This window comes from Tauraco erythrolophus, chromosome 9 (assembly GCF_009769465.1).
Source record: "Tauraco erythrolophus isolate bTauEry1 chromosome 9, bTauEry1.pri, whole genome shotgun sequence".
NCBI classification, from domain to species: domain Eukaryota; kingdom Metazoa; phylum Chordata; class Aves; order Musophagiformes; family Musophagidae; genus Tauraco; species Tauraco erythrolophus.
In genome coordinates, this window is record NC_141473.1 from 18186240 (window position 1) to 18210124 (window position 23885).

The 23885-nt window shown below is 35.5% G+C and overlaps 1 protein-coding gene across 3 annotated transcripts in view; it reads right to left on the reverse strand.

The window, feature by feature from the left end:
- Positions 1–1823: 1823 nt before the first annotated feature.
- The window catches only part of IDE (insulin degrading enzyme), a 69890-nt gene continuing 47828 nt past the window's right edge, over positions 1824–23885 (reverse strand). For all 3 annotated transcript variants that reach the window (XM_086616248.1, XM_086616247.1, XM_086616246.1), the window contains exons 16-25: positions 23519–23629; positions 21346–21466; positions 19000–19091; positions 16554–16665; positions 15259–15426; positions 12316–12588; positions 9295–9356; positions 7730–7802; positions 5692–5759; positions 1824–4512 (exon numbers count right to left, since the gene is read on the reverse strand). In XM_086616248.1, coding sequence (XP_086472374.1) covers positions 4417–4512; positions 5692–5759; positions 7730–7802; positions 9295–9356; positions 12316–12588; positions 15259–15426; positions 16554–16665; positions 19000–19091; positions 21346–21466; positions 23519–23629 — 1176 coding nt within the window. In that variant the 3' untranslated portion in view covers positions 1824–4416. The remainder of the gene's footprint in view (positions 4513–5691; positions 5760–7729; positions 7803–9294; positions 9357–12315; positions 12589–15258; positions 15427–16553; positions 16666–18999; positions 19092–21345; positions 21467–23518; positions 23630–23885) is intronic.

Below are 23885 nucleotides of genomic sequence, written 5' to 3' on the forward strand. Positions count from 1 at the left end.
TGGCTAAGCCTAGTCACTTCCTCACTCAGCACATCAGTAACCTGAAGCCCACCTGGAGATGTGTATCTTCCCTCCTCCACTGCACAAACCTTTAAGAAATTTAATTCAGAATTTTGCATTGCATCACTAAAGAGGGAGTCTTTTTAAAAGTTAACAGTGGCAAATGCTCAGCAGTGTGTGTCTACATCATTTAATGCTGCACTTTTAGTTAACAGCCTTGAGGTAGCTTAGAAATACAATTTAAGAACCCATAAGTATTTTTCAATCTTAAATTCTGTTTAGATGCTTGAGTTCAAATAAGTTGGTTTAACCGTGACATTTGCCATTCTGCTGGGCCTTCGGCCTTACACACGCTTTCTTTCTTTGAATTGCAATTCAGATTTCTCATACTATTGGGGTTATATCCCACCAACAGCACATACTATAAATTACGAGTATACTCTGTGAATGTTAAGTAGACTCTGCAATGTTTCAAATAAAAAGCCTTTCAGCAGAATCTACATATGCCAGGCTTCTTTTGAAATTACATGCAAGGCAAGACAGGTGCCCAAGTTTCTGATCTCTCCGTCCTTTAAAATAGCACAGAAGTGCCTTGTACTATGCAGCAATAATATTAAAAACTAAAGTATTTCAGAGTTGGATTTGAATTCAAATTAGGTATCTGCTTAAGGGAGGGACCCACACATCACTGTAGATGACCATATGAGTTCAATGGTCACCTATTAAAAAAGTATTGAAAAAACATATGACAAAAGGTGTAGAAAATAATGATTTTTCACTTTACACTGGAGCTATAGCAAAAGCATACGAACCGGTTAAACGGCAAAAAGATGATAGACTAAAATTCTGCTGACTTTCTGTTAAAACAAGAGCTAGAAAATAATAAATGAAGCTAAAACGTGTAATGCTTTCTCCACACATTATGATTACACTGTGGAACACATGATCAATAAGGGTGGTTCACGTCCAAGTGCTTAAACAATATGCTGAAAAAGCTCAAGCATTTTTTTATGGCTAACACTAATAGTCAAAGTAAATTTCGATAGCTTGATCTTTTGTAAAAGATAAAAAAGCCCATGAGTCAAGATTTACACCAATCCCTAATGACTGGGAGTGGAGAAAGACAGCCGTGATGCTGCGGACAAACAATTTCTCAGGTGGGTTGCAGGCATTTTATGTCTCCACAGAGCACACCAACCACTCTTCTCAATGCCAAGGGCAAAACCTGTCTCTTTCAACATTGCTAACAGTCAGGTATTACTTCAAGGAGCTCCATGAGAATAGCAGAAGTGCCTGCTGACTTGTATCTTTATGGTATCAGAATTCAGAACTGACACTATATACCATTCTAACAGTCACACTTACTTCTAACCTTTCTAAACATAATCTTTTGGTGTGCATAAAACAAAGAAAATGACCAGGGAAAGTAAATTCTCAAAAGCAACACTGTAAAGCTGCACTAGGCATGACTCGCTCTGGCTGCAGTGATGGCTCTGAACTTACAATTTCAGATTTGATAATTAAAATCCTGTCTTGTGCAAGTGCTTCTACCTTTATATTATTAAGTTTTCATGCACTCAGAGAGCAACAGAAGTGGATTTACCTAAAAGGTGTGGGATGCCACTTGGGGAAGTCCTCTGAAACTTCCCTAGAAGTGAGTGGGAACACCTCCCCAGCAAAGCTATTCAGCCTAACTAGCTCAAGCAACTGGATAGCAGAAAAATCACAATTAACGTATAATAAAAAACATGCGTAGACTGATAGATGTAACATTACCAGTATGCAAAAAATTAAAATGAAACAAATTAAGAACTCCAAACATTAAATTCAGATTGTTTATTGTAAACAGAATAACTCTAGCACTCTGTCATACTGGCTGTGTCACATGCGCCCAATTCCACATCAACTGCTTAAAATAGCACTTGCAAAAATTACAGTTATGTAATAATAATTCATGGTTTCTTACATAAACTAATTAATAAGCACTAAAATTGAATTACAGTGTATTCTAGGTAGGTTTTTATTGCTTGTAGACACTGCAGCTTTGGATCCATTAAAATGAACCCATTAGTATGCCTGAGTTTATCAAAATTTACTGCTATATCAAACTCAGAAACTGTAAAATGCTGGAGAACACTTAAAAGCAATTAAGAGCTGCTGGAAAACTACATGGGTTTCCACATCCAGTCACAGAACTTTGAAATTCTACATTTTTTTTCCCCTGGAAAACACGATTTACGAGCTTGTCTTAAATACACTGCCATTCCAATTTATTTATATAATTTGTTAAAACTAGAGTTGATAGTACTTCCATGAATATATATATATTTATTTTACAGACGATAGAAACCATTTCATTTTATTCACTGAAAGAGTGGTATGTTTAAATACTAAATCCCAAAATATATATTTTTATAATATGTTGTTGAAACTTTTAATATATATAATACAAATACCTTTATTAAAAGAAAACTATAAACAAAAGTGAAATGCAAGAGGGTAAGAAGCCCAGTTTACGTGATGGATCCACGAAAAACGTGGTGAACAGACACACCTTTACTGGTTTTGCTTATACTATGTTTAATTTTTTTTCTTCTCCTCAGGCTACAAAAAAATGCTAGTAGCCTTCCCTGGCAACAGATTACATCACAAACTATCACCAAATTTATTAAAAAGATGCTGAAACATATACTGGTAATCTTTAAATCAACTTTTAAATATATCACATTTATCCAATTAGAAGAGACTCTCAGATAAATATAATTTCAGGCCCTTACCTGTCAAGCATTCATTTAATTTGGCTTCAGAGCCAACGCAAGAACGAACACTGATTCGATGTCAAGAATAGCCCTGTCGAATACACCAGGATGCTGATGTCTGACAACGCGTGTCACATCAGGGCTTTAGTTTTAGGTTCTTTTAATAAGAAGCAAACTCTCAGTAACACCACTGATGAGCAGATTTCATATCTTCAGTGTTTTGCCTACTCTATCCTGTCTGAATAACTACAATTAATTTTATGCATTAAAGAGGTAGGAGACCTTAGTAATTAGTAAGATGCTCCCTTACCTTTTTCTATTTGGGGGCTGTCTCAAGCACAAGACCACTCTGCAGAAGTCAGTAAACTCGGTGAAGATAAGACACCATATACTGTTTTACCATTTTACTAAATTGTGGACTATATATACACACATACTATTTCAGTGTAATTCTTGATCTTTCTGGATTTTGCACAGCCTTCTTAAAAGAAGAAGGAACAAACATTTTGTGATGTAACCTGAACCGCACCCTGTGCTATAGCAGTACTGCACACCCAGTACTGCGCTGCCCCAAACGCCTTCCTGAAGGACACAAAGGACCCACACAGATGTATCAGAACAATGATGTATCTGATTCATTACATGGCCTGTATTTGACATTTGTCTGTTCTCGAGTCAAGAACTAACACGTGTTTAAAGTTATCAGCACTTACTTGCTGGACTGAGACCTAACATAAAAAATGAGGCAAAAAAGACTGAGTTCTCCATCAGTACATGCGTCACTGAGAAAAAAATGACACCAAATAAAAGCGTTTTTTTTATATATCGAACGGAAACAATTCACAGTAACACTGGAAAACTGAACAAGATGTTGACAGTATGAAGAGACTGAGACACTACTTTTGGTAACAAAAGCAAGATGCACTATTAAAGTGTTTCCAGCATTTTACTAGTTTTAATATAAAATGTCCCCAAATTTGTATAGAAAGATTAAAATCATGCCCGTATCTTCAACTAGTCTCATTAAGACAATTCTCTCACTTAGTACTGTGCTGTCAAATTTCCTTTTTTTTTTATTTTTCCCCCCACTGGTAGTCATAAAACTTAAATAGAAAATATGTTGGTTGCATTAAGGATCAATTAAAAAAGTATCATTCAACACGACACTTCAAAAAAAAAAGTGAAAGTCTCTATTTTTAAGAAAAATTATTGACCCCATCCCAAAAGGACCTACTTTTTTCACTCCCTCCAGTCCCCAAAAAGGTAATTATTGGGATACTAAATGGTGTTTTTCAGGAGTAACAAGGATATTTCAAGCAATTTTGTTTACTCTGGAGGGTTATTTTACCAAAATGAAAATTTGAAGGGATATACTATCTTAAAAATATACTGCATCGACAAGGTTTTTATTATGGTTGTTTCAGTTGATTTTGGTTTTCAACAGGTTGTCTGTAATATAAATGACACATGACCACAACTGATTTTTATATACTCTCTATCCCTAACACACAATTAATGTCAAATGAACCAAAAAGGAATTGGGGACTTTCATAACGGACAGAACCATTTGTTGATCTTTAATAATTTTGTTCATCATGAAGTCCCCTGAAACCATGTCAGTACTGATCATTTGCATTTCTTCATCCATTGGAGTTCTTCACAGTTTTGCAGCCATGAAATTGATATGTGGTTTCACGAGTGGAAAGAGTGGCAGACTGCGCTTGAATTCTGTCATATTTTCAATCACACTTGGCTGCAAAGAAGCGTACGCAAGAAAGTCTGCTCAGTATCTTTAATCAGAAAAGTGAGAAATTCCTCGCTTTTCATTTTAACTTTTGCTACGGCTACATACAAACCCATCTTTCTTGCTCTTTTCTACAGTATTAGTGATTCATATTTCATGATTACAGGATCACCCAAAATCTAGTGTTATTTCTTATGAAATAAATAGTTTCATATTTACTCTAGATAATTTTTTAAAATGGCTGTAATGCTGTAACTGCATTACTAATAATGTCAGGAACTTTAGCAAATGCAGAGCTTGTCTTTTCTTTTACAAATTCTTCTTCAGAACATCCCACTCATCCTTTGAATACCAGAGGTAAGATCATAAACCCAATAGCAATTCAGTAAGCTATATTTCGTTGCAGTAACAAAGTATCTTTTTAATATTTCAGTCATAATGGCTAATATATCCACATACAATTCATATAGAAGTTTCTACCCATGGTGATTATTTCACCCATAAGCACTGAATAAGAACAGAGATCTACTACTGCATTGCGAGAAGTTAAATATCTATCAGGACAAACACTACCATCACTCTTCAAGAAAATCCATTAAGGTCCAGTAAGGGCCCAGAACTAGCATATCTAACCACACAGTGAAATCTGTGTATGAAAAGTGTATAAATAGACTTTCTTATATTGCTTCCTCCAAAGGTTACAGATTGATAGGAATGTGTATTAATATTTTAGACTTTAAGATAATGACCAGACAGTTGGGTTTGTTGATGTTGGTTTGGTTTGGCTTTTTTTTAAACAAAGATGATAAATTTGTTGATACACGTGCATCTTTGTCTTTGCACTTGAAACATCCAGTCATACACAATTAGTATTTTCAGACAATAATCATCTGTATTTTACTCTATAGTGTAGATACTCTACTGAGAGTTAACTACTACTATTAGCTTTCATTTCAATAGAATAGAAGGAACAAAGGTAACAGGACAGACTGTTGGAAAAAAAAAAATCAGGAAAAATCCCTGTTGCTATTGAGGATCACAATACATATTGAAAAGAGCTGAAACATCAGCCCCACAACAGCATGAATTTCAAGTAGTTTGTTTCTCCCTATAAACTTGTATCTAACAATACTAAACTTCTTTATTAAGAATACAGCCTGGGATTTTTTGTGTGTTGTTTCTTTTTACCTGTGGTAGTGGTGGTGCTGGTGCCAGGTTCACATCATTTTGGCATGGAAATTCTCCAACAACAGGGCCTATTTAACACCATCAAAATTAATTCAGGACCATAAGTAATCAGTACCTTTTACATAAACTGTTTTCTCTTATAAGACAAGTATCTATATAAAGCACAGGTTATTAATTTTCAAGTATCTCTAAGTAAGATTTTCTGAAAATTTTGCTTTTATACTCCATGGCTATCTTTAGAAATATAAAGAGCTTAACCCATTATTTGACTTGAGAACATGTGCTGAGGCAGTGGCTTTTATTCATTTTACTGACAGATAAAGAGAATGCAGAAATAAAAATTGCTCATCTACTGATCAATGAATACTTAAAACTGTTTTCCAGCACAAATTATGAGAACAGTAGTAAATGCCAGTGGTATATGCAACAAGAGCAATGCAAGAACAGCACATCTGCTAGTAAGGACATGCCTGTGGAGGAGTGGGGGTTACTCCGTGTACCAAAATTCTGGATAGCAACCCCAAGTCTTCCCTGCCTGTCTCCATGCATACCTTACTCCAGTTCCCCCAAAACTTCTTCCTGCATGCAATCCACTTGTCTGTAAGAACTTCCAGTCTTAAATTCCTTAAATGTCCCTTCTACCTCCATACTTAAATTTCCACCGTAACCTTCATCCTCGGCGTTCAAGGGCTTGCCTCTCCTGAACTCCCAGATCTCTATTCTTCCACTTCTGATTCTTCTCCACCCTCAGAGAAAATGGTGTGTCTGCCTCCAGAAGGAAGGATTCTGACAAGCTTTTTAGCCTTCCTCCTTTGTTACTCTCTAGTGGATGGCCACCTGCACTTTGAAGAATGCTCATTTGGACTCAGGGGAAACGAATTAAAGTCCCAATTTCTCTTTCATGGCAGAAGAGAAGCCACACACTAGATAAAATGGTTTAGGACTGGGGATTATGTAGAGAAAATACGTTGCTATAATCTCTGTAAATGATTGTTAGGTTGTCTCCCATGCTCACTCTTGTCTTGGGAAGATATCATTCCAAGCAAACAAGAAACCATTCTGGCAATGTAGTTGCTGCATTTTAAAAAGTTTTCTGTAGATAGGAAAAGTGTTAGAGCTATTTCTATTTAGCAATGACGAGTCATGCAAACTGGAAAGATGCTTTCAAGCAAGTCTTCCTTACTCAGCTGCAGAGTTACAATTTCCACGGTACTACAAAAATCAATCACTCCGAGACTGGAAGGAGTTTCATGACAGGCACACAGCATCTGCTTCTTTCTGTTCTACAGACAAGCTTTTAATAGTCTTCATTTTGCAACCAGTTAAATGTTGGAATTTCAATCCAGTGTAAACTGGTGAAAAATCCGCACAAAATAACATAGAAACTTTTCCTCTCAGTTTATTTATATTAACCAGAAACACTTTTCATCATATCCTTCTTGAATTTCAAAATGGAACAACACAGTTTCAATGCACAAGTAATCTAGATTATTCGAAAATAAAACCTAAATAAACTTTGACCTTCTCATGTTTAAACATAATGTTTGACATTCCCAGAGGGCTGAGAGTGTTGTTTTGGGGTTTTGGTTTGGTTTTAGTTGTTGTTTTTTTTCCCCTCATTGAGAGTGCTTGAATAAAATTGTGGACATTCATTGCTCGTCAGAAAAAAAAACTCACCCCACATTGTATTGATAACTGCAAATCCTAATTTTGTGTTTCCCTGTAGGTCTATTACAGCTTTTTATGTTTGTTTTAAAATATCTTGTTGAAAAAACGAGTGCTATTTTAAGATATATTGTTTTAATATCAATATACTTTAGAACGGTTGAAGAATTCAGCCACAAACATTGATCAGAAAATCTGAAGCACCCATGTGAAGAAAACCTATAAAAAGAAATATTTTTTTCCTCTGAAAGGTACATAATCTCCAGAGCTGAGTTTTTCTTATAGTGTATTTGTATCATATAACACGGCTGTCTTTAACTGCGACTTGCTTGAACAGGAATTGATTAAATGCTATATTCAGCACAATACTTACAGGAATCCATTTCCCTTGCAAGGACATGTACCGATACCTTGTGTCTTCTGGGAGCATCTATTGCCAACAGCACCTACGGTAAAAAACATCAAGTCCTTGAGGTGTGGGAAATATCACTCAGGCATTGTATTTATAAAACAGCAAAAGAATGAGAGCATTTTAATTTAAGCTTTAAAACGAAGGATGAATTTTTGGATGTCCCTTCAGGCCATCCCTAAGTCATCCATACAGTACTTTGAATTATTTTATAATCAAGTTAAGAAATTTATGTACTGTTTGGGACTCAGAAAAACTGGAAGCAATAGCAATTCAGCCATTAACTATCATAGTATCAGGAATGCAACCTAAAATCTCTGCAGAATTTTCAATCCCTGGCAACCTTCTGGAAGCCTATCACCTGAACATCATTTTTAAACTCAGCTGGACTAGCTCACCAATCTAGCCAGTTATTTCTGCTCTGGAATACCAGAAAATCATGTATTGAGCACTAGTGTAAGCAAAATAGTAGAGATTCCTACAAAACAGAATGTGGATACTTGTTCAAGTTATTGTTTATTAAACAACAGCTACTGAAATTTGATTTACTAAGTTTGCATTTGCTGCATATTTTCATGCATACTATCATACTATTAAAAAACCAAAGACGTCAGTGTTCACTGTGCCATGTAAATAATAGTCAGTTTCAAGCATTAAGACTAAATCTCAAAAATAGACGTTAATGTAAAAATGACCTTGGATAGTGAAAAGAATAAGGGAGCGTATAAAAGAGGAATCATTTTGAAAGAGATTAGTGACATCCTCCCTCCTTCAAGAGAAAAAAAGAGCACATACACACGCACATACCCATGCTTCATGGGCAGAACTTTTTCCAATAATAAGTTTCAAAGACATAAGTCTATATTATTTTTCAAAGTATTCCCTGAGCTATTAGCTGCTCCGTAATTAATAAAATGATGTACACTTTGCAATATAGTGACTTATCATTGCCTATGAAATTTGTTACAAACCAGAAAGAACGAGGCCCAATTTATTTTTTTTCTTATATTAGATATCTATCTAGCAACTTCATGCTGAATTGCAATGTACAATTATTGCATCATTATGCTGTTCCTTTGTTCTGCCTATAAAGTGTTGACTTACAGTGAACAAAGCTTTAAAAACATGTTTTATTCATGATTCATGCACACAAAATAAGCTGAATCATTTACTCACTGAAGAAAAAAAATAAACTAACAAATCTGCAATTTTGGCCAAGCTTGGTCATAGAGCAGCATGGTTTTTTATTCAGAAAGAAAGGATAAATGAGACAAGAGTGAGAGCTAATAAGAAAAATAAAAACAAAACACACAACAAAACCCAATCCTTCTCCACAATTTTTACAGTATGCTAGTTGCCATTAAACTAAGAAAGATTCAGGAAACAAAATTATTATTAAGGTATCTGCATCAATCATATCATCTACCTTAACCAGGCATAAGTATATGCTTTCATAGTTCACAAAAATAACATTCAGTTATATCTACACCTCTTTCCAAGGTAAGATTTCAACTACATGACTAACTTACCTTGTAGAACTGTATAATATCATCCTTGGTCAGGGTCTTTAGATAAGCCACTTCAATGTTATCTGCACAACAATAGTAAAAATTAGAACAAGTCTGCAAATCATAGCGGGTTATTGGCCCACTACTTATTCAAAGTATTTTTCTTTCAAATTCAGATGCTGTAATTGACTGCAAATGATATGCTTTTCATTCTTAACTTTCAAGCTAATACTTACATCACTAAAAATGTCATTGTAAGCTTGGCAGAAAATTATACTTCAGTAAGTCCATTTGATTGGACTCACTAAAAAATGCATGTTTGAAGAATATTGATTGCACTGTATGTTATTCAGTAGCTAAAAAATATATGCCTACTTCTGTATGTTATCTTCAAATCAACGTTACATATTTCTAATGCAGACTGATTATAAATGGCTTTTATTCATTATTATTGTAGACGGCTATTATAGTTAGGAAACAGGATGGTAGGATGTACTTTTAAATAAATGTAAGAAATGCCTACATCATACCTGTTAAGGAATAATCACTTTTAAGATGTCTGAGGACAATGTCTCAGTAGCTACATCACTTCATATAAATTAAGTTGTAATGAACTAATCATGTAATATCATTGCTGAATAAGCAAGAATGTTTTTTGTTGTAGGCATGCTTGCTTTTCTTAGTGTTAGCAGGAAGATCAAGAAAGAAATGCATGCGAAAGAACAAATATGCAGCTAACAAGTCTGTCAGGCAGGCTGTAAGCAATTAATATCAAGTTCTACACCAAGGAAATAAATAAATAAATCAACAAAACAGTTTGGAAAATTAGATGCCATTTGGGAGAAAAAATTTAAAGTAAATCAGTACAAGTAATAATTAAAATTTTAAAACTTGAATAAAAAACCCTTTCACTTCTTAAGGCTGGAATATGAATTTCTGATTTTGACAATTCTAGTCATATTAGAATCATTAATGAAATAAAATTACTAGTGGGTAGAAGGAAATTAAAGATATAAAAGTCTAGGGAAATAATAAGTTGAGTGGGATTTAGATATGAAAGATATGTCTACAGCTAGCAGTAAGAAGTTCCAGAGAGAGAATCTAGATCCAAGTATGGTAAAAACAGAAACACTTAGGCAGAGAAAAATTAAACTGTTTTATCAGACACAAAAAAAGTACTTCAAGGTATAAGTTTCCACATCACTCCTTATACTCAGGCATGAAACCTTGTCAGTAGCTCTCACTCTCTAGAGATCAAGCTAGATGACAATTCGAAATTCTTCATTATTGTCCTGGTTTTAGCTGGGACAGAGTTAGATCATCTCTTTAGCAGCTAGAAGAGCTCTGTGTTTTGGTTTTACTCAGAGGCTCGCTCTGAGAAGAATGTTGATAGCGCACTGACGTTTGTAGTTAGCACTGAGGTCTCAAGGACTTTTCAGCTGCCGTGTTCTTGCCAGTGTGCAGGAGCACAACAGAATAAGGGGGGAGCATGGCTGGGACAAGGGGTCCACAACTCTCCTTACAATTTGTACTTGGACTTAAGATTGAGGGCCAAACTGGCCAATTAGTATTCCATATCATGCGGCGTCATGCCCAGTATAAAAGTGAAGGTCAGCCGGAAAGAAGGGCTTTTGCCCTTCCAGGACTCTCACTTTCGGACTCTCAGGGTGTTTTCTCTCTCTCTCTCACTCTCTATTTCGGGGCCTCCCATTCATCCAGGATTGCAGTATCGGGTTTTATCTGTTTCTGGATTGCAGCTTCGGGATGAGACGGGCCTCGGTCAAGGGGTGGTGAGCAGTTACACCGTACATCGCTCGTTTGTACATATTTATCCTTGTACATATCCGTACATTAGTAGCGGTAGCAGTAAATTGTTCTTATCTCAACCCACGGGTCTCTTCTCTTTTTCTTCTTTGATTCTCTCCCTCATGCCGGGGGTGGGGGAGTGAGCAACTGTGTAGGGTTTGGTTGTTGGAGCGGCCTAACCCACAACAATTATTCAAACAGTTCAGTTAGTCGTTGCCAACCAAAAAGACTGCATTTGCTATTGTGGAAGGCCAATACTGTGCATGTAAAGCAGAAGAGAAGTCACAGGATACAGAGTGAGTTTCATGTAGGAAGCGTATCATGCATGGAAGATGGAAAATTATAGCTGTGAGTAAGAGCCAAGACACAAAAATGTGAGCAAAAGCTGGTCTGTACCGAAAACTGTGTTTGGTTTTTTTTTTTTTAATGTTACAAACTATATTACCAATATTTTGCATTAAATATCTTCAATGATGAAAAAGGGAAAAATACAACTTAAATACTGCATGAGATCACAATGTAAATAACTATCAGTACATTTTCAGTAATAATATTAAAAGTTGGATCTCAATTGACTTTCTACAAGCTTATAATCTGCAAAGTATCATGGATGAAAAAACAAAAAAAATAAATGTTTCTTCAAGCCTACTCTAAGTTTAGACAGGTCACATATTAGTTAATACACCTGCTGTTGCCTCTACCACCGCTCCCTCAAAAGAACCGTGCAATGGGAAGTGGAGTGGAGTTCATATGAAGGTGTGCACCATCAGGAATGTCAAAGTGTATTTGAATGCATCTCAGTCAAGCATTAGGTACATATGCAATACAGATGTCCGAACATCACAGAAAGACATTAGAGCTTATGCAACATCAACATTTGCATTCAAACCACGTCCAATCCTTGACCTACTCTATGTCTCACTGAGCCTTAAGGGAAAGAACGGAAGGTCAATGAAGCATTCGCAAAACCCCATCATATGGTGAACACCAGGGAACACGTTTACCGCGTTACTAATGGCTCCTGCAGCAGTGGCAGCACAGGCTCCGCAAATGAAGTTTTTTCTCAGGGCAGAAGGAAGAAATACAACTTACAGGACACAAATCACAGAACATATACTAAATTATGCACAGACTACGTAAAAGTTTAAGTTGTTCCCAAATGAATATGACACTCAACACTCACAAGCATAGCCAAACTACAGCATTTAGTTTTAAAGGAATTAAAATTTGTCTTGCCTCTGTCGAAGTTATACTGCTGGGAAATGATTTCTCCCCAGTATTTAGCACATTCTGCAGACAGCTTCTTTGGTTTGTCTAGACGACGAATTGCTAAAGCTTGGATGTGTTTTTGGAAGGCCTCTTCTGTCATATCTTCTATGCATTTCTCCATAGTTTTTAAGAACGCTTCAACTCTGCTTTCTAAATAGTGCGGTGGCTTTTCAGATTGGATAATAAATCGCAGTCCTTGTATGCCATTTGCCCGACGTGGACCACTGAACACAATGTAACCTTGGCAAAACAAGAATAGTCACAAATCAGAAGTCATCCCTTGTTCCAGCATTAAGTTTGCCAAATGTGGTATGTTTGACAGGAATGAAATTTTATGCCAAGTTTAATACTATATTATAAATAAAATAATGTAGGTTTTCAAAACATGCCACTGTATTTTTTAAAAAACATCTTTACTTCACTGAGGTAAATATCAGTTCATGGGAGGGCTGAGGAGGGGATGAGGCAGATCACGACAGAACAAAAGGAATTCTGTCATCAGGATTAGGTAACCAGAAATTAATCTGCATGCTAGACTCAACACTAGGAACTTACTATTTTTTCGTAACTTCCAACCTGAGTTCTCTTTGCTGCAATGTAAGACCATTATTTCTCATCTTATCGATTAGATACAAAGAAAGTATTACTCCCTTCCTTTTTGTTGTGGCTTTTGCTTATCTGAACTGATAAGCCTTTCTTCAGTCTTCTTCTCTTTAATAACAAATCTGTCACACTTCAGTCTTTCAAATGTTGTTTTATAGCTCTCTAATCGTTCTTTAATGCTCATGTCAAAATAGGACACAGTATTTCGAAGTCCTCACCTGAACAATACAGGAGTATTACTGTGCGTGCATCTTGGAAACTCCTGTTTATATATCCCAGCGTTTTACACAGCAGCATGACACTGGTGATCTACCTTCTAATTTTGATCCACTGTAAGCTGTAGATTGTTTTCTACGTAAGTGCTACCTAGCCAGTTGATTCCTAGCTTCTATCTGTGCCATTGATTATTTTCGCCAAACTGTTCCTACCAAATTGTATCTTATCTTCATTCAAGTCATGTTTCCAAAATGTCAAACCAATTTTGAATTCTATCTTCCCACACACTCACAGCCTCTCCCAGCTATAGTATTATATGAAGATTTAGTAAGTATATTCACTCTTCTGTCACCCAGAGTTTTGATGAAAATACTAAATAGCACTGGATCACAATGAAGCTCTGTAGAACACCATTTTTCAAATGAACTATTCTTGTCTATTCTCCAGTCATGACTTTCCAAATAGTCTTGCACCCAAATGTGTAGCACTTCCACCTAGGTGCTCTCTCTAGCTTGTTTGAGAACATTACGTGCCTTTCATACCATCAAGAGACATATGACATCATGACTTTCATCCATACAGCCAAACTGCGTTTGTATAAAAAAATAGTTAGGTTTGTTTGACCTGAGTTTGTTCAGTAATAGCCTCTCAGTTACCTTCTATAAATTTAGAACTGGTTTGATAACTTATTCCACATTTTCCAGGAATTAGTATTAAGTCGACTGACCTGTAATTTCCCTGCTCTTCTCTTTTTTATGGAAACATATAGCATTTATCCATGTTTATTTTTCCTGTATCTCATCTATCATCCTCAAATTCTCAGTTATAAGACTTGTAATTCCAGGATTTCATAATTTTGTTCTGTTTTTTTTTTTTTAATGTAGAGTTCGTCATGCCTGAACTCTTTAAAAGCTTCTAATTTACCTGAATATCCTTTAATCTGTTATTTTCCTGCTTAAAGGTAAGCCTTGGACTTTGATGATTAGTATTTATTTTGGAAATCGCCTGGTCACAGTTGACGTTTTAAGTGAAAACTAACAAAGCCATCCTAAAACATTACTTTTTTTTTTCCATCATTGACAACTTTTCTCTTTCTCATACTGTTGAAGCATTTATTGAATGAGTTATTGTTACTACTTCTACTGTTTAGAAAACTGCTAACTCCTGAACTTCTTTTTCCTTTAAGCATTCTCAGAGATCTTATTAACAATTCCATGAAGTTTACTGAATTTGCTGGTATTTCTCCTCTTTCCTCCTCAGTCTTGTAAACTATCGTTTGGCAGTTACGCAGTGCTAAACACACTCATACAGTTCCTCCTCTCTGGTTCTTCTCTCCTCTTTAGCTGTTACCTTCAACTTCTACACAAAACCTGCCACCAGCACGTTTCAAAAACCTGCTAAATAACCTGGGTCCTGCTCTATTTTCAGCAGATATCTAGATAGTTAAAATCCCTATGATGAATATGGTATGGCTGATTCTGCTAGTCGCTCACAAAAAAAAAGCCTCCTTCTTATCCTGCTTGGAATAACCTTACCAGTTCTCAGTCTTAGGGTTCAGGTAACAATTTTTATACTTACTGGTGAACAGCTGTATTCTTAAAAAGCCTGAAATGTATTTAGGTATTCATCAACATGGCAGCTTACTATTACCCACAGAGCAGTATTCCTAAGATAGGGCTTATGAATCATCAAGTGCACCTTGAAGTAGGATCACAAGCAGAAAAGACCGAACTATTACTACTACTGATTATTTAAGATGATGTAAAATTTAGGAAACTGATCTATCTCCTTTTTGTAAAAAAAATCTAGATATGAAATTTTCTGTACAGGGATCAAACTTTTTTTAAGCCAGAGTCGGTTTCAGGTATTTCAGACTTATCTTAAAAATTATGCTTGCTTCTCCTTAATCTAGAGTCTGTGCACAGTAACATTCCTTTGAGTCATCAGCAGTTAAAATGATTTACATTTACCAAGTGCCCTTTAAATGGCATTCACTGAGCAGGGAAAGAACACCTCATCATGTCTCTTGGAAGTGCGTGAGTATGTGGGCATGTGTGTATACAGACACATAATCGCTATGGGAAAACTCACCTAATTGTTCCTTCGTGCGCAGAGTGTTGAAGCATGGTTCTGAGATAATTTGACAAAAGAGCTCCAAAAACATATTCTCAGAAGTGCTCTGCATGTCTGTTTGGTAATATATTTCAATGCCACAATTGTTATGAACTTCATTTCTCTGTTGATATACAAACCAACCTCCTAAAAGATGAAATGAAAATATTTAAGCTCATAAATACATACATTCTTATTGTCCACAACTAAAAAGATAATGGTCTATCACTTGTGGAAAGGAATTATAATAAATGGTTTAGGACTGTTAAAGAACAACTTCCACTAACTGCATACTTTTCATGTATGCAGTTAGTGCAAGTTTACTTTACTTCAAGTAAAGAAAAGGTTATTTTAACATAGTGAAATGTCATAGCTTGAGCATATCAGCAAGTAAACTGAAACTGGCTGCTCCTCCTTCTCAAGCAAACATTTTTGGAACTGGAGTGAAATTCTGCATTGGCTTTTCTGTGTAAATAGTTTCTAAATAAAATTTCTCAGAAAAATTTGTGAATATTAAAAATAATTCAGCATTTAATACCAATAGTTTCTTTGCTATATGGTAGTTTCCGGAGGCTTATGATCAGCTATGAGTAATTGACTTTGGCTGTAGAGCTACATATGTCATCACTTCTGTATAACTTTCAGCAATTCCTTGAACCTCCTTTCATATAAGACTTTTTTTTTTTTCACAATTGAAGTAAAATCATATACAAACACTCCAAGAGCAAAAGAATTTATAACAGAAAAAAAAAACAAAATACTTGTGTAAGAGCTTTTAGTTTTCTCAACAAGCAAGAGTCGTTTAGGACAATCCTTCACTGAATGGTCCATTAACACTAAAAGGTGCTCAAAAATGATGCTTATTCAAATGCGTATACTATGTGTAGCAAAGAGTGGGCCAGGGCTGTTATTTCCATAAATCATACTGAGTGTATTAGAATTGAATCACAGAATCATAGAATGGTTTGGGCTAGAAGGGAACTTAAAGATCATCTAGTTCCAACTTCCAAGAAGTCCAATTTACATACACAGATAAAAAATGAAATAAAATTAATTTTCAAGTATACCACAAAGATATGTTATTCTATAATATAGTCTGTGAACAAAACCACATCTTAATTATATTTTTAAATTTGAAGTTTAAAATAAACAGAAGTCTGATTTTGTAACAAACTCTTAGCAACAGAGTAATATTAATTTTAAAACGCCATCAGCAAACAGAGAATCTTAATTTAATGTGCGTTAAAAAATTGTAACCAAATCATTTAACTTACTGTCAGGAAGTTGCACTTCTCTGTATCTCACTAGCTGACTGGGAAGGAGTGGCTTTGTATGAGCGTGCTCAATGAGAGTGTCCTCAACCATCTGCATAATTCCTAACGCAGCCTAAAAGAGAAAATGTAAGAGGAGTTTTAATGACCATTAGTTATTCTGTACCTAACAGCAGGGTAAGACTTTCCAATTATTGATGGTGACATGACAGAAAAGAAAAGATAAAAAAAATAAATCAGGGACATTATAATTTAATAAAAATACAGTAAAAGTTAATTAAATGAGACGAGGTAGGGGTGTGGGGAGTAAGGGGTTTGTGGCTGTGGTTTTTTTTACATGTATCTTGTCTACACGTTTAACAACTACTCCTCCTCCCCAATGCTTCTGAAAATAAAGTTCAATGGGCTTTTTTTCCCCTTTCCCTTCACCACTTTGATGTACTCGTCTTTCAGAGTTTGAAAATGAGATACCTACAATGGATGTTTGCAAAGCAAACTACATCTCTGCAGATGGAATTTTAAGGAAAAAAAAAAAAACACCAAAACAAATTAGTGGCTAAGTTCAAACATGCATTCTATTGATGTGCTGGTAGTACTAGGACACATTGCTCAGATACTTCCTTTTATTTGATGGATTAAAATAATAATATAAAAATAATTATAAATAGTTAAAAACTTAAAAAAAATCATTAGTTTCATTCAAGGATTTCACGTTAAAAGCTTTACTTATTAACAGTTATGTGTCCTTGTAGCCTGCATACTGGAAATTACAGTAACTTGCTACAAAGCAGTTTTGGCTGAAAGACAAAATCTCTTAGTCTGTGCTGCCACAAACTCACAACACAAGTGATCTTATCAAAAACAAGCAAAAGATCTGAAAGCTTAATAAACACCGCCCCCCCCCCCCCCAAAAAAAAAAAAAACAACCTCATGCAATGTCAGAGACTAAAAGATCGAGGTCTAACAAAACAGAGTTTGAAAAGTTAAAGAAAAATACTATATATTCTGCCAATCAAGTCACCATATTAAAACAAATATTTACAAGATTGTTCTGACAGATGTTTGGAACAGGATTAGTTTACTATTCATCCACTTGCAGCAAATAAATAAAAGTAACAGTCAAAAACCAAGTATCAGAATGACATTAATTCAAGAAGAAACAGGAATTTTAAGCAGCTGGATGGGTTTAATTTTTCAAAAAGTACAGAATCACTAAAACATTTTTCAGTATTGAAAGGTGTCACAAGAGTATGTAAACTTTGATTTTAATTGGAAAAAAATCTTCGATCCATGTTAAAATTTCTGAGCTTTGTCAGTGATGATCACATCACGGGCAGAGAAATTCTCCTACCCACATCTATTCAGAGAGGTTTGCAGATACTTTCTAAACATTACACAGCTATGGGCGTAACAGTACATCCTTCCCAGTTCTCTACCTGCAGGACTCTTCAACAGCCACCCATTATGCCAATAAATGCATAAAGAATGTATTTCTCTGCTATGACTGCATCATCAAGGAAATCTAAAAAACATTCAGTTATATTTCAGAAGGAACTGACTTTCATATACAGATGTGTAAGAAATAAGGAAAAAATTAAGATTATTTTTTACATTTCTTCACATGAAAAATACTCTATAAAATTAAAAAAAAAAATTTAGAGACATCCTTGAAGAAGAAAACTTTGTGCATCCAGTGCTATTGGCTCTATCTTTTTAATTTTCCCCTCCTCACTAGTTAACTTTCTTCTCCATGTATTCAGCAGTCACTAGCAGTGTTCATACCATCTCCTGCTAGTAAAGCGCCACAGAGCTGGTGTAATGCAGAAATAACACTATACTAGCCCTACAAAAAAAACACGCAAAAACATACAAGAAAGGTACTACATTTTGTATCAGTATATATATTCAAATATTTGGTTAGATTTCCTATGCAAGCCGTCACTATTTTAACGGAAGACAGAAAAAATTTTTTTTTGATTTTTACTCCCAAAAAGACACAACTGAGAGCTGAGACTTATTTTTTATGGCGCACCATTGCTGTTTAGCTTTGTGCAAAGCACTTCATTTGGAAGGATCTTGGATTCTTAAATCTTCACTAGTTAGCATGAAACTTTCAAATGGAAAAGCAGGATCTGCAGCACATCGTTCCTTATGCAGCTTGATCACATCTCAGTTAATGACATGCAACATATTATATGAATATTTTAAAGTATAAGTTGGTTTTTTATTAAATTTCCAAGAGCAATACAAGGGCAGCACTTAGCCTAATAAATCTAAAGTGAAAAAAATGACCCCATGATACTCCCATAAAGATAAAAAAATATGAAGTTAAATTATGAAACCATATTTGGCAAAACTGCTTTAAGATCTGAGAAGATTAAACTAGTCTTCCATTTTTTATGCCGCTTCTAAACAAAAATTGTTTTATTAAAGGAAGTATCACACCAACCTGTTTTGTTATATTGCCATGGAGAAGAGCTTCAATGTGTAACCGTGACAACAGTTGAGCTATAAAGGCCTTGAGGCGGGGAAGAGTGACATCTAGAACAGGTATTTAGACAGTTAAATCAATAACGTGCATTTTTACATTAAGAAGTGCCTAACTCATCATTAGATACGGTGCATTTCTTAGAGAAAGAGAAACTCATCATCATGAAAAAGTGAATCTCTCCTTAAAAATGCAACATTGGAAAGTTTCCATGTCTAAACAGCAGCACTCATCATATAGTTTGTTTTGCTTAGAATTCACATACCGTCTGACCCAGATTCCAAAAAGAAAAGAAAAGAAAGAAGCCTTCTTTCCAATCATGCTGAACAAACATTCATTCTCCAGAGAAAACAGTTGCTATCATTCAGGTGGTGTTCCAAGATAAAGCCTTAGTTATTAACTGAACAAGCAGCATGTAGTTTATAACGTTCGAGAAACACACTGTGCATTTACCATCTAGACTAAAAACAGAACCCCAACTCAAATATGGTGTTTTGATGGCATCTTTGTAACAAACAATACACAAGAAAAATATTTTTGCAATATATCCCACATACACACACATTCTATGCTAGCCTGTCTTTGCAAAGCAGTTTTCATATATATTGCAAAGTATAGTTTAACATATAGAACCAATGGAGGATGAGAGGAAGGATGGTTGAACGGATGGGGTGTTCATCCCAAAGTCAACATCTCCAGTATTAATTCCCTGACACAGTAAGAATACCCACACTGTACCACCACCCTATTCATTTATCATTTTGTCATTTTCTCAGCTAAAATAAAAACTAACAATACCCATGTATTTCACACAAGTTTTGAAAAGACAAATGCAATCAAGATTATGAGGTCACTCAGTTATTCAGTGGACGATGTAAGCATATCTAACAGATTTGTGATCTGTATTAGAAAAACCTATACCATGCTTATCAGTCTTTCCCCCTCTTAAAAGAGGTAACTGATCACCAGTAAAAAAATTAATTTCCACATTTTTTCCTGATTCCAATCCACTTTTTATTGTTGTATAATCCTAATCTTAATTTTTGCCTCTAGAATTGTTTATTAATAGTACAAAAGATTAGGAAAAAAAAATACACAAACTCCCTGTATTTCAAGCAGCTTTCCAGCATTGCTAAGTAGATAGCATTCCTTTCCAGTGTTCCATTTTTAGCCATTCTTATGCTGAATACAGCAGCATTAATCTTATAAAGACACTTTACACATGGAACAGAAAATCTGATTTTTTCAAAATTCAGTAGTCATTAAAAAAGGAACAACCTACATATAGCTGAATCCACTGCCATGAAAATCAGCATTAGTTTTGTCATTGACTTCACAGGCAGCACTGACACCACTGCTAATCTCAGAGATACCTGCAATCATTCAAGAAACTATACAACTAAACATTTATATTTCTGTCCTGGAACAATCCTGTAGAAAAAACACACGCCCTTGTACAGCTGGCTCAGGGCATCTATAGAGTCTATCTTAATGAAGCAGTTTTCAGCATCACAACTTCAAGCAGTTGTAGCACGCGTCAGTCTTTGACAACTATGGATATGTATTCTGAATCTACTCCTTCAAATAAATACAAAAGCCAGATATTCTTGTTGAAATGAATGTCTCAGTGTATTCCAAGAAGATATTACAGGATATTTTGCAAACTGTCCCAGTAACAGCCTTTTGATGTAACACAGTAAGATACAGGTAGGAAAGAGCTCTTCAGCTATTACTAAAATCAATTAAATCTCTTAACTTGAAATTTCGTCGTCCTCCAAATATAGCGAGGCACCTGCTCTTTGTTAAGAACCACAACGTTCCTTATTCTTTATTATCATTATTATCTACAGAAATTATATCTTTTTTCCATATTATCTACAGACACAAGAGTTAGGATTCCCTGATAATGGAAAAAACTAAATAGTACGCACATTGAGAAGTACAACGCAGATACATTCCAAGTGCTTGTATCTGCAAGATGTCAACTAGAGCCAAATGATTTTAGCAGTGTTGGTTAAGAATTGGATTCACCATACCCAGGCTCACGACTACAAAGCTGTTCCAAGTTTTGCCTGAGCTTTTACCCGCAAGTTTCGCCATTTGAGACCTTTTGCCTGAACCACTGCAATTTCTAGAAACTGAAGGTCAAGTGCAGAGGCATCAACATCCATCAGCATCAGGTCTGGCACTGCAGGGACTTCACTTGAATAATGGGCGGAGTTCAATAGCTACCTTCGTTACTTTAGTAAGAAGACATTTTCCATAAGAAGAAGTAAATCGCACAGTTTAAAACTGGCAGAACATTACCATCAAGAGCTTCTTTTAATTCATCTTTGGTCCAAGCAACTTCTGTCATCAGGAGTCGGAGATAATACATTGCATGCTGGTGAGGCTGTTCAGCTCTGAAGTTGTTAAGTGATCTCATGTACTAAAACAAAATAATTAAGTTCAAATTATAGAACTCTATTTCTAAACATAAAATATTAACCTTGTACTCTCAACTTTGTGTACTGTCAGAAAGATTCATTTCGAATGTCAAGAACATTCTCTTGCTTGTTAGACCTGTTAAAAAAGAATTGTGTTAAATTACCTTAGTAATACTGTGGGCTTCTGAGCCTATGGATTAAGTAGTAACCATTCAGATAGTTGAAATGAGCATGAAATCAAACTTCTCCATAAAATTAATGACTGGAAATTAAACTATTGCAGTTAGATCTAAATAAGTATTTAGATCAAGTTGCTCTACCCATACCAACTTGGATTCTATGATGACTGCCCAGGGGCAGGGGTGGGAGAATGTCGCTAAGAGAAAATTCATTTTGCTCCCAGTTGCTTCCCTGGGCTGACATTAGAAAAATCAGGAGCATCTGGGAAATTCTTTGCATTCTTTGTTTGGATAAAGGAGGTATGAGAGAAAAATCTTCTCCAAAGAAACCCCTTTCTAGTCCAGCTGCACCTTTACAAAATAAGCAAAACCTTCTACCAGAGGAACCGGAATGTGCAAACTAATAGTTTTGGCAAGCTGGGATCATTTCCAGCACGGAAGAAAAGTAACTCATTTCAAGGCATATGAGTGAGAAACTGCAAGTATGACAATGCTGAGGATGCATCCTTCTATCTGTTCCGAGCAGAAGCTGAAATCTCCCTTATTTGTTAGGTGTAGGCATGAGAGAAAAAACTGCAATTTCCCCATCTGATATGACTTATTTGTATTTTGTCCGTATTTTACATATACAAAAGGCCTTATGTAACAAAAGTCTATAAAATGACAAAACATGCATAATACAAAGTTCAAGTGAACTGTAAAGACAATGATGGAAACATCTTAAACTGAAAGAAAATCACCCAAAACAGATCATTTGCAGACCTGTGGGTTGGGTTTTTTAACCTTGACATTTGTCACATCCAGTTAAAACTTTCCAGACAATTAATGTTATCTTTGGTACACAAAGTCCTAAATATAGTGCTGTCATAATAAATCTACCTCATGTTTGATATCCACCAGCTTAGAATTTCCTACTAAATAGTAATGAACTAAAGATGGCCCTGGTGTCTGTCTAGGCCAGTCACCTGTTCAAAAACCACTGGCAGCAGAGGATTAAAGTAAGACCACAGCAAGCATGGAGTGATCTTCCCTGCAGCCCCAGCTCTCTCATCTACTGCAGACTATTTGCAAGCTTTCTGGGCCAGAAGTCAGCCTGTTCCCCAACACCAGTCTAATGCTTGTGCACTCATTTGTATCTCCACAACGAATCATTGCTATGAGTGCCAATATCCAATTTGTTAATTTCCTTTGTTTACCACTGTTTTGCTCTAAAGAAAGCACCAGAAGAACAATTACGTATCTTGTTTGGCTTAGCAAATGTAATCACCATTCATAAATTTACTTCAGGAGCTAAAAAAAAAATATCTAACTTACATTCTATATATATAGATCAGTCATTAAATTTAGGAAGTGAGACTTCCAGAAGTCAGCATGTACTTGACCAGCTGGTTACTTTTGCACCAAAGGATCTTGGCCCAGGAGCAGAGCTCCTCTTCACATCTGGGGAGGAGAGATGTTGCAAATCTTTTCAACACTTCCTTTCCCCCTTCATCCATTTTCCCCTTCTTTTACAGCTAGATCCCACCAGGGCCTTTCCAGATTGTAAAACAGGATATAAAGTTAAGATTTCCCCACCCTGTCCCTCTTCCTAGATTTATACTCCTACCAAAGTAAGTTGCAATCCCGTGATCAACCATAAGAAAGACCAATTGAAAGGAGATTACAGGACCAATTATTTTTGAACAAAGAATGTCATGCGAACACTTGTGGGGAACTCACGGCCACCAAAACGACAAAAGAAAAATATATTCTGCAGTCTCAATGGGACAGAACTTCACTCTCTATTTCCATGGATAATCAGCCCTCGGATTTCATTTCAAGTCAATGCATTCAATTTTAAATTACTCCAAAATGTAAATTTCTCATGTAGCTTACCGCTTCCTTGATAATTTCAAATCGTTTTTCATCAATCTCAAAAGTAGCCATTTTCTCAATGATCTTCTTGAGCAAGATATGTTGCTTGTCATTATAACCTTTTACAGAAAGCTATGGAAAAAGCGTATAATTTGCTTTAAATTTGGAAGATAAAAGAATAAAACAATTACCAAGTCTTGTATAATTCAATGAACAACACACTTTTCAACACTTACTCTAAATTCAACATTATTCAACATTAACTCATTCTGAAATAAAATCCCTTTACCCATCAAAAGATAACTTAATGATGAATATAACATTGCATATTTGCCCAGGAGTTATGAATGTAGAAAATTAATGTAATTTCATGTTTATATAAGCAAAC